Consider the following 12,223-nt stretch of genomic DNA (forward strand, 5'->3'; position numbering starts at 1 on the left):
TATGTGCAATAACATGCTGATCACTCTGTGCAATAATTATATGATGCTGTGCAATAATTATATAATTATCTGACGGACACTTTGTGCAATAATCTGGCAAGACTGTCATCTCATCAATATACATATTGTATTTTTACATTTTATATTGTATTATCTTTTAATTTTTTTTTATATTTATATTGCACTATCTCTTTTTTATTGTATTATCTTTTTTTTTAGCACCCATGTGGTGTCACAATCTAATTTCGTTGTACTTACAATGACAATAAACTTGAATCTTGAATCTTGAATCTATTTATTGTTAGATAGATGAGAGAGAAAAAAACGTCCTCTCGGCTTCCGTCGACGTCATCACGTCAGCGCCTTTGACGTCAGCATAACAACAACCTGACATGACAGCTCGTTATGGGTGAAAAAATATCGATTAAGCTATCAAACCATATCAAATCCATTTCACCTGGATGTAACATTCCTTCTATAAGGTAAGTTGTGGAAAGATCTCAGAAAACAAACCCTAACTTCCATGTAAAGTAGCAAAAATGTAGAAGCTGTGTGGAGCAAAAACAAGCTAACCTAGCTCCATGCTAATGTCTGTTTTCTGAGGTTTTGCTCATCAGGGTTGAAGAGATAAATCTAATAATAACACCTATAGTCCTATTAATTGATGATTACTTTTGTCACTACAGGTGATAGAGCTGTGCTGAACTGTCCTCTTATTAGCCAAACACCCGGAACATAGCTCACTATGCTAGTTTAGCCAGCTAACATCTAGCTAAGCTAAGCCCCGATCTCTGTTTCTGCTGCTGACTAAAGCTCATTTATTTTATTTAAAAGGGACCATGTACAGTTTAAAACATAGATGTCACCATTTGATGCACTGTACCAGATTATAGCTTTAAGATAATCCACATCTGTAAGTCCCTTGGCAGGTCAAAAGACAAAGAAACATACTAAGAAGAGAACATACAAAACAAAGAAACATACAACAGTCATGCAAGAAAGAACATACAAAACAAAGACATACTACAGTCATGCAAGAAGAGAACATACAAAACAAAGAAACATACAACAGTCATACAAGAGAGAACATACAAAACAAAGAAACATACAACAGTCATACAAGAGAGAACATACAAAACAAAACATACTACAGTCATGCAAGAAAGAACATACTACAGTCATGCAAGAAGAGAACATACAAAACAAAGACATACTACAGTCATGCAAGAAGAGAACATACAAAACAAAGACATACTACAGTCATGCAAGAAGAGAACATACAAAACAAAGAAACATACTACAGTCATGCAAGAAGAGAACATACTACAGTCATGCAAGAAGAGAACATACTACAGTCATGCAAGAAAGAACATACAAAACAAAGACACATACTACAGTCATGCAAGAAAGAACATACAAAACAAAGACATACTACAGTCATACAAGAAGAGAACATACTACAGTCATACAAGAAGAGAACATACAAAACAAAGACACATACTACAGTCATGCAAGAAAAGAACATACAAAACAAAGAAACATACTACAATCATACAAGAAAAGAACATACAAAACAAAGACACATACTACAGTCATGCAAGAAGAGAACATACAAAACAAAGACACATACTACAGTCATGCAAGAAGAGAACATACAAAACAAAGACACACACTACAGTCATGCAAGAAGAGAACATACAAAACAAAGAAACATACTACAGTCATGCAAGAAGAGAACATACAAAACAAAGAAACATACTACAGTCATGCAAGAAAGAACATACAAAACAAAGACATACTACAGTCATACAAGAAAGAACATACAAAACAAAGACACATACTACAGTCATACAAGAAGAGAACATACAAAACAAAGACACATACTACAGTCATACAAGAAAGAACATACAAAACAAAGACACATACTACAGTCATACAAGAAGAGAACATACAAAACAAAGACACATACTACAGTCATGCAAGAAGAGAACATACAAAACAAAGAAACATACTACAGTCATGCAAGAAGAGAACATACAAAACAAAGACATACTACAGTCATGCAAGAAGAGAACATACAAAACAAAGAAACATACTACAGTCATGCAAGAAGAGAACATACAAAACAAAGACATACTACAGTCATACAAGAAAGAACATACAAAACAAAGACACATACTACAGTCATACAAGAAGAGAACATACAAAACAAAGACACATACTACAGTCATACAAGAAAGAACATACAAAACAAAGACACATACTACAGTCATACAAGAAGAGAACATACAAAACAAAGAAACATACTACAGTCATACAAGAAAGAACATACAAAACACAGCTACACACAATAGCACATCACAACTTGTCAAGTAAAAGCAAGTCATGCAGACCATGCAGTAAAGATCAGAGAGTACAAAGCTGAGCAGCTTTCAACAGAAGTTGGTTTTTAAAGATCTGATAGAGCTGCAGCTCCTCACATCGTCAGGCAGGCTGTTCCACTGTTTTGTGGCCTTAACAGAAAAAGCTCATCACCCAAAAGTTAACCACATTGTCACTCTGTCTCTATGCTTGCTACTGCAACATCTCAAATGTTAGTGGGCCTTTGTTTACAACCTCTAACTAGCATTGTGTCTAGCAGCTGGGTGTAACGTTACAGCTTTAATAGCCTTGCACTAACAAGTTTCAAGTTTTATTTGTCATTGCATTTAAAAGTATAGTGTACAGTGAAATACATTTTATCCTACTCTCTCTCAGCCCTTACAATATATAAATAGTACAGTTGATAAATACTACAATAAATAAGACAATACCTGAGAATAAAATTATAAAACATCCATAAAACAATCCACAGCTCTGCATTCATTTAGTGCTACAAGTTTCAAGTCTCAAGTTTATTTGTCATATGCATTTAAAAGTACAGTGTACAGTGAAATGCAATGAAATGCATTTTTACCCTGGCTCTCTCTCTCTCTCTCTCAGCCCTTAAATCTCTGTTTCTTCTTTTAAATCATGCCTCAAAACCTACCTTTACAGGAAGGACTTTTTTATAGCAATCCCTTGTTTTAAATGTCATTACTGTTGACTTTTTCTACATAAGTCTTTATGTTCAACATTTTATTTTGGCCTATGTTTTTATTCTGTATTGTTTTGATCTTGATGTTTGCACTATTATAACTCATGCAAAGCACTTTGTAACTATGTTTGGAAAGGTGCTATACAAATAAAGTTTATTATTATTAAAATCTATAAATAGTACAGTTGATAAATACAATAAATAAAGACAATACCCTGAGAATAAAATTATAAAACAACCTTAAAAAACATCCATAACACAATCCACAGCTCTGCATTCATTTAGTGCTACTGTCCAGTACAGTCTGAGGGTAAAACTGTCTCTGAGGCGAGAGACAGGGAAGCACCGTGAGTGTGTAATGGTTAGCCTAGCTAGCTGTGCTCCTCATTTAGTCACCAGTGATGCTCCTCGTCACATGAATAGTTAATTCGCCGGCTCAGTCTAGCCACCTCACTGTATTTTATGTGAGCTGTGTGTGCAAAGTCAGCGAATTTAAACGGATGCTTTTTTTTTTTTTTTGCATCAACATCAAGGACTGCACCTCCTAAAGACAGACGCGCAGTGCAGGTGCATTGCAGAGTGTGTGACTTTAACTTTAACAATGCACTGTCTGATCTAGCGTGTGAGGATCCAGGAGGCGACGACAGGGCATACTTGGGACCTGTCAGCAGTCTTAGCCAGCCGAAGAGACGGGGAACAGGATAGGGAAGCAGGGCGAGGCGGGCCCCGCGGAGCCGGTGGAGAAGATGGCCGGCAGCCCGGAGAAGAGCTCTACCGCGCAGGAGCTGAAGGAGCAGGGGAACCGGCTGTTCCTCTGCCGCAAGTACCAGGAGGCTGCTACGTGTTACAGCAAAGCTATTGTGAGTAACCAGTCATTGTCTATCTGTTCATTGTCCTCTGTTTTGTTTATTTTAAAAGGCCTCAGAGTCCTTCACACTTGGTATGCTTTATGTGAGGAGTGTCTGAGTGTCTGGAGGTTAAAGATAAAGATGATAGATGTTCCTGACTCCACAGTCTGAACCCAAGTGTTAGACACAACCACAGGAATGAAGGCAACATTGTTTAGCTTCCTCCAAGGTAGTGTGATCATGTGATCCTGGTTGAAGCAAATCTAGCAGCCACTTGCATATTTTATCAGCACTTGGCTGGTGCTAATTTCCATCCCCTGACATGAACATTTGAAATTCATGACTTTTAAACTACCAAGTTAGGTAGCCCTTTGGATGATGAGGAGTACAGTAGTGGGCCAAATGAGTCTGTGCAGAAAACTCACAGCAAAGAACAACAATAACTAGCCACGATTTAAGCAAGAAACGCTGTCTTGTTATGTATTTACTTCGGCTTTTGATAAGCTTTTTCTGGGTTTCTCTCAATATCTTGTACAGAATCCTGCGATCTCGCTCTCATTTTAACACAATTCGGTCATTTTCTCATAAAGTTAATTCAAAGTGGTTTGTTTGAACTGCATTTAGACTATGTCTTTATTTAGGTTTATCTATTTAACAAATGTATTGTATGGAAACAAATAATGGCCATAAAGGTTTGAGTCAACTAAATACCTAAATTTGAAAATGTATGACAACTGAATATTTAAAGTTAAACCTTAAATACCACCAAAGTATTTTACTTTGAAAACCCCCTGTCTGGGGAAATTGTCAGACATGAAGACATTTAAACGTCATCATGAATGTATTATTTGTTCATTGTCCTCTGTTTGGTATTTTAAAAGGCCTCAGAGTCCTTCACACTTGGTATGCCTTATGTGAGGAGTCTCTGAGTGTCTAGAGGTTAAGATAAGATGAAGACATTGTAGCAGTTCCTGACTCCACAGTCTGAACCCAAGTGTTAGACACAACCATAGAAATGAACACAACATTGTTTAGCTTCCTCCAAGGTAGTGTGATCATGTGATCCTGGTTGACGTGGGAGATCCTGTATAAGGCTGAGTGACTCCTATGTTACTTTAAGTTTTTGGTATGACTGCGTCTATGCATGCTGTACCAAGATCTTCTCTGATATCAGATTTATGTTGTATTAAACTTGAGGCTCATCGAGTTTGTTCTATTATTCATCCAAGTGAAGACTGACCTGAAGTCATCACCACCTATCTGAATTTATGTGGTCTGAATTTTCAGTAGTCAATTCAAAACTTAATTTCCCGTGTATGTATTTTAGTCATAAGTATAATGTATGACTATTATACTGTAATACTAATGGTGAGAATGGCTATCTAAAACAGCATCATCCTTTGTTAAAGAGTGGATGTGAAAGTCTTACAGTGCCATGATGTTATACAGTGCATGTTTATTGTCTGGTATGTCCTGTTGTGTTCTCCCAGAACCGTAATCCATCGGTGGCAGTGTACTACACCAACAGGGCTCTCTGCCATGTGAAGCTGCAGCAGCATGACAAGGCTCTGGCAGATTGTAAGCATGCGCTGGAGCTGGACAGCCAGTCAGTAAAGGCCCACTTTTTCCTGGGTCAGTGTCACCTGGAGCTGGAGAATTACGACGAGGCCATCGGCAACCTGCAGAAAGGTCAGCGCAAAACTACTGGAAGATGGTGAAAGTTTTGCAACGTTTTGCGGGTGGTGTGTGGAAGCAGCTTGCTCATTATACTGCACAGTGTTACCTAATTTATATTTAAAGGTCCCATATTATAAAAAAAGTGAGATTTTCATGTTTTTTTTTTATAATAAAGCAGGTTTAAGTCCTATATAAATACTGTGAAAGTATCGCAACACTCAATCCACAGGGAAATACACACAGCCCGTGTTCAGAAACTCTGCATTTAAAACAAGCCGTCAGGAATTTCTGCCCATTCGTGATGTCACAAATATACAATATTTAGACCCTTGACGTAATTTTAAACGTAAACATTCTAAATTGACCCAGTTTATTCCTGGTTGCAGTGTATGTGAATGTCATCAGCTGACAGGAAGTACACATGGACCCAAGCTGTTGCCTAGCAACGCAATTCTGTTGCAATTCTTTTGCAATTCTGTCAAAATCCGCTAAAACGGAGCGTTTCAGACAGAGGGTAAATACAGGTATATTCAGGCAGACAGTATGAGGAAAATAAAGGATTTTTTTTTTTACATTACAGCATGTAAACATGTTTTAGTAGAAACACAAAATACAAATATGAACCTGAAAATTAGCATTATATGGGACCTTTAAGACTTTCTTTTTAAACTCTAGTGGCTCTTTTATCAGCTCTTTTACTCTGAGGCGCTTTATGGGCACAGCATATGTTTGCAGGGATTTCTTACAGTATGCTTTGTCAGGGTTTTCTATCATTGGAACAATAATATTCAACAGCGAAAGGTATGGGGAGTTTTATATATCTAAATCGTTGCTACGTTGTCTATGGAACAAGAGATGTCAGAAGGAAAGAAAACACTTAAGTGGTAAACCAGGGTTGATGTCATGATGTTTTTCTACAGCTTATAACCTGGCTAAAGAGCAGAGACTGAATTTTGGAGATGACATCCCCAGCGCCTTGCGCATCGCAAAGAAGAAACGTTGGAATAGCATCGAGGAGAAGCGCATCAACCAGGAGAACGAGTTACACGCCTATCTGACTAAACTCATACTGGCTGAGAAGGAAAGGTGAGACGGTGGAGCGGCAGTCAAATATCCAGCCGGATAATCACTGGATTATCACACAAATCCCTAGTCTGTCATGTGGGTATCATTATTATTTTGTTCTGAGTGGAGGTGTTATTTTATAATAACTTTGTATTTATGCAGAGAACTTGAAGAATACAAAGAGAAACAGGACGACAATCAGAATGGAGGGGATTCTGCCAAGATTGCATCAAAACATGTACGTTTTATATATGTCTTGGACTTATTTGTTTATCATGCTTTTAATGAACAAATATAGTAATTATATATTCCATCGTGAATATGTCTGGTAACATGGAAATGTGACCTACTTAGGACAAGTATCGAATGGACATGGATGAGCTCTTCTCTCAAGTGGATGAGAAAAGAAAAGTGAGTATGAAAATGAAGTCATTGTTATTACTATCAATTGAGCATGTAATAGATTAGAATTGCATTCATTCAGTCAGTCATTTCCATATACCCACTTATTCTAATTATAGGAGGAGTTTATGGAGTTTATACTAGGATGCATTTGGGAAAAAAGCAGGGAAACATCCTGGATAGGTCACCATCATTCCATTACAGGGCTAACAAACAGACAGGCACGCACTGATCACAGTCACCCACACAAATGCATCTTTACTAACAGTACACACCTACTTCACACCATTCTCCTTTGATCGTTGACATAGCAACAAGAGAAATAGACTCGAGCACACTTTCAGATCTGTGTGCAGTTACATTTCAGATTTGTTGTTTTTCAGCATGTGGACAGTCTTCCTGCGTTGTATAATTAAATTATCTGTTACCATCAATGCTTGTGTCTAAAAAAAAATGCACCTATACTAAAGACAGACAGTTTATGTCTTATTTCCAGCCCAAGCTGTTTCTATGGTAACCATCACTATTTGTTTGCCAGGGCTTGTAGTGTTTAATTATCTTTGCTGCTATAGATAGTTGTTGACTGAACAGAGGTAGTTGTCATGTAATTGTCAGTTGAAATGACACCACTCACTGCCAACAGGGTGTTTGTCTTGTATGTGTTAGAAGGTGTGAAGGCCGGGGTTAGTTCAGTATAGAACTGGGAAATCCTGAGGAAAGAATTTTCTTTTTATATTACCTTCATTTCAACAATTTGATGATATTTTTAGTATGAGCTTTGGTTCATATAAGATCTCATCTAATAGTTGGACTAGGTGATGTGGTTTCAGAGGACATTAATGTGGATAGTATTGCACAAGCAGCAGTTTGTCTTTAAACTATAACGAACCCCGTAAGTCAAGATCCAAGCTATATCGCACTGTTATGGTATTATATTCATACATCTCTTGGCATTACATCAGCGTGACTCTTGCTGCACTTTGTCGTCCGTTCAGAAGCGGGAGATCCCAGATTACCTGTGTGGGAAGATCAGTTTTGAGCTGATGAGGGAGCCCTGCATCACACCCAGTGGGATCACATATGATCGCAAGGACATTGAAGAGCACCTACAGGTAAAACCATCGTCAGCTGCATGCAGAGTTTACTTTTTATTATTTTTTTTTTATTATTATAACCACTGATTTAGTAACTTTTTTGTCCTCCTGCCACTCAATAGATTACCATTGTTCTTTTTGCTGGTGAATGAAGCAAATCTAGCAGCCACTTGCATATTTTACCAGCATTTGGCTAGTGCTAATTTCCATCCCTGACATGAAGTAAAGTTAATTCAAAGTGGTTTGTATGAACTGCATTTAGACTACGTCTTTATTTAGGTTTATCTATTTAACAAATGTCTCGTATGGAAACAAATAATGGCCATAAAGGTTTGAGTCAACTGAATACCTAAATTTGAAAATGTATCACAACTGAATATTTAAAGTTGAACCTTAAATACCAACAAAGTATTTTACTTTGAAAAACCACCTATCTGGGGAAATTGTCAGACATGAAGCCATTTGAACGTCATCATGAATGTATTATTTGTTCTTTGTCCTCTGTTTGGTATTTTAAAAGGCCTGAGAGTCCTTCACATTTGGTTTGCCCTATGTGAGGAGTCTCTGAGTGTCTGGAGGTTAAGATAAGATGAAGACATTGTAGATGTTCCTGACTCCACAGTCTGAAACAAGTGTTAGACACAACCATAGGAATGAAGACAACATTGTTTAGCTTCCTCCAAGGTAGTGTGATCATTTGATCCTGGTTTTGAAAATGCACAACTTGAAGTTAGAACATTTTTAACAACTAAACTAAACATACTTTGATATCGGTGTTTTTCAAAATAAAATATTTCAGTGCTAGTGGTTAGATTTCAAAATAAGGTATTCAGTTGCTGATAAGATTCAAATCTTTATTTCCCCCCCTATTTTTGTGAGCCCGTATGATATGTGTTTACAAGCTCTGGTTCACTGGTTACTTGTGGAGGGTAAATGAAACATTGTATTGTAGGTGTGGTTGTACGATGTATAAAGAGAAATGGATACAGTGTTGTAGGCAAGCTCCTGTACATTCCTATGAGAGTTGCTCAGTGGTGCATGAAGCCAAAATGGCCCGACTGCTGAGTGATGAAATACCCGCATCATTTGGCAATCTTCCGCATCCATTGGGCTCGTAGAGCAAGCACACTAGCGTTTTCTTTTAACTCCGCCTCCCAGCCCTATTATCTGCTGAGTTACGGACGTCTCTTTCCCAATGTAAGTCTATGGAAAAGTCTTTTTGGACCCAATGGCGTCACGTGACGGACACAGAAATTGTAATACCAACATTTGGCCTTAACGAAAATTTGCTTCACAGCCCGGTGCTCTTCCTGGGGGCTTGGTTGTACCCCAAATAAAATGTTCTTATTTGCATATATTATTTATAAACTTCAACAACAGATGCTAACACTAGCATTTAACCTGCTCTCCGTGCAGCGAGTGGGTCATTTTGACCCAGTCACCAGGAGTCCCCTGACCCAGGACCAGCTGATCCCGAACCTGGCCATGAAGGAAGTGATCGACGCCTTTATCCAGGAGAACGGCTGGGTGGAGGACTACTGAATGGACCCTCCCATCTCTCCATCATACCCCCCCCAATACTCCACATAAAGCCTGGACAACACAAGACTGTAGAGAACAGATCACCCCCTTGCCTGGATAAGTACTTTACACAAGCGGGAAAAGCCACACTATATGGACTACCAAATGGGAGCCATGTATCTCGGTCTGCCTCTTCCCCTCCCCACATTTTATCTTTGCTGTAAAACTCCCCGCTCCTACGTTCTGAGGCTCGGCGTTCATGGCCTGCTGCTCCCTTTAAAAACCCCCTTTCATTCTGCTCTTTCTCCTCTTCCTTTTCTGTCATGCTGTATCAAGTCTCTCCCTTCTTTACTCAAAAATAAGGGGCCACGTTCTCAGGTCTCTCTTTGCTCCCTCTCTACTCTGCCTCTCTTTCTCTCTGAGTGCCACAATCCTTGGAAAGCATCAGCATTGCACTCCAGTGTTTCACAGAAACCACCAATATTAAAAATATTACACACGGTGGTTGAATACATTAAGACATTGGCCTGTTATTTGGCATTTACTCCAGTATTTCTTAGGCATTTTTTCATTACACATTGGAGCCTGCTTCTTAATGTATATTAGCTGAAGTGGTACCTAAAATGCCAAAAACCTGTTTCTCAACGAGGGTGACTACTAGTTTGTATGCAAGTTTTACATGATGATAACTGAAAAATAGTCGTAGGAAATCAAGTCCCTTCTCCACCTCCAGGTGGCGCTCCAAACAAACCCACCCATGTCACCATACTGTAAGATTTTGAGTAGATTTTGAGGTTTTTTTTTTCTTTGCATATCAATCACAGCCCATTACAGACAATTTAAATAAGTTGAATGTATGCATAATATACTCTTTAGGTTTAGGCTTGACCTACAGTAATTCAAAATGTTTTTTATCAGGACAAATAAAAGGTTTTTCATGAAAAGCGGCCTTGAACTGGATGCAGAAAATGAATGAAAAACGACAGCTGCATACAAAAAAAAAAGGTTTCACATTGCTGGATATTAATTGAAAATGTTTGAATATTGATAGAGGACATCAGCTGTTCGAGTTGATGCTAAAAAAAATGCTTGGAGAACGGTCTGTGCTGTCTGTGTCGTTCATAAAAACAAAAAAATGTGCTTGGACGTTGTGTTTGGCTCGTGCTGTTTGCCTGGAATGGCAGTGGACGCTCACATCACGCATGAAGTGAATTTTCTTTTCCTTTGCAAAGGCAAGATGATGGTTGTCATTATTCTCACCTTTTTGCTGTTCATTTTATGCACAATGGTTGCAGCTTATGTGAACCGGTGTGAGACTGAGTTTAAGGTGTCTTGTTGCAGGGATTTGAGGTTCGCTAGCATCACTGTACCAACCTCCTCCGCGTTAGAAATGCTGGAAAAGTAACGACCATCTTTATCTCCTCCATTACCTCGGTCCAAGTTTTTGGGTGCTGGTTCACTAGCATTCTCCCTAAAAAAAAAACAAAAAAACATTTTCATTTCAGTGCTATTAGTTTACAGGTTTTCCAGCCGAATGTGTGTCTGTGGTGAATTAGGCCTGTCGGTGGTTCATGTCGGGGTGCAGGCATGGTGTAAATAATTTGCTTGTGTATCTCAGATTTTATTTCTTGACAAAATAGGTTTCTTTTCTTTTCTTGAGAAATCCTAGAGCTTGAGAAAAACTGTATTAAATGTAGATATGTTGATAACATAAATGCCTGGTTAAGTTTTCATTTGTCCCCCATTAAACCGTGAACTTTTAGTTGGTTTTGTTGTTTTTGTGACACTACATTATCATTAAAGAGATACCAAGTATGATGACGTCTGTACTGCTGCTCATTAGAAACCCGTGAATGGGAATCAAATGGTTTTCCAATAACAGCTTTGCAGTACAATCCATGACATGAATCCTACAATAAATGCTAATTTGGTGAAGCTAATATTTGTTTTTTTGACTTGATGCCTATTTTTGAGTGTGTAGTTTGTTACAAACAAAATGTCCCATTAACTGTTTTTGAGTCAGTTTTCATAAGGATTGTTTCACGTTTCTTTTTCTTTCTGCTGTATTGCATACTTTTCCAATCGTTTCCAATGATTTGAAATTCATACAGCAACTGTTTAGCCTCTTAATACCTCTTTAAGTCGCCATGTGTTTTCTTGAAAACACATAATCAATTCTTCACGAAAGCAGGCCTGACATCTGTATCACAGCTCGACTGATGAATCAGCCAAGCCAGTACATTGGCTAATATGCAGATATTTCATTATTGGTTTATATGTCAACAAATAAGTCACCATTACAGAAAGTGGTTTATCTCCGTCACGTTTCTTTTCTGTTTTTTTTAATGTTAAAATATCAACTGATATGTCATTATTGAATTTTAAAAATAAATATCAACATAATAGTTTTGCCTCAAAAATCTCGGGCCAGTCGGGTCGCACAGCATAAAACTGATGTATCCTTGAAAGGACCATCAGATGAGAACTGTTTATAGTTAATCAATTGCTGGCGTTTCTGTTATTTGATCCACTCTGTCATG

General features: G+C 38.1%; 1 protein-coding gene across 1 annotated transcript; it reads left to right on the top strand.

The window, feature by feature from the left end:
- Positions 1-347: 347 nt before the first annotated feature.
- Positions 348-11,501, top strand: stub1 (STIP1 homology and U-Box containing protein 1). Its single transcript, XM_037754948.1, has 8 exons — positions 348-482; positions 3,696-3,936; positions 5,415-5,613; positions 6,522-6,687; positions 6,829-6,904; positions 7,021-7,077; positions 8,064-8,180; positions 9,579-11,501. Exons 2-8 carry the CDS (start codon positions 3,823-3,825, stop codon positions 9,702-9,704), a joined length of 855 nt encoding a protein of 284 aa, XP_037610876.1. The 5' UTR covers positions 348-482; positions 3,696-3,822; the 3' UTR covers positions 9,705-11,501.
- The last annotated feature ends 722 nt before the right edge of the window (positions 11,502-12,223 follow it).

The sequence above is a fragment of the Sebastes umbrosus genome, chromosome 20 (genome assembly GCF_015220745.1).
Source record: "Sebastes umbrosus isolate fSebUmb1 chromosome 20, fSebUmb1.pri, whole genome shotgun sequence".
NCBI classification, from domain to species: domain Eukaryota; kingdom Metazoa; phylum Chordata; class Actinopteri; order Perciformes; family Sebastidae; genus Sebastes; species Sebastes umbrosus.

What these genes read in the sequence shown, in the direction of transcription:
- stub1 (XM_037754948.1), top strand. Translation starts at nt 3,823, where the DNA reads ATGGCCGGCAGCCCGGAGAAGAGCTCTACCGCGCAGGAGCTGAAGGAG. An exon ending in CGTGTTACAGCAAAGCTATT is followed by an intron (nt 3,937 to 5,414) that starts GTGAGTAACCAG and finishes GTGTTCTCCCAG; the next exon opens with AACCGTAATCCATCGGTGGC. An exon ending in ATACTGGCTGAGAAGGAAAG is followed by an intron (nt 6,688 to 6,828) that starts GTGAGACGGTGG and finishes GTATTTATGCAG; the next exon opens with AGAACTTGAAGAATACAAAG.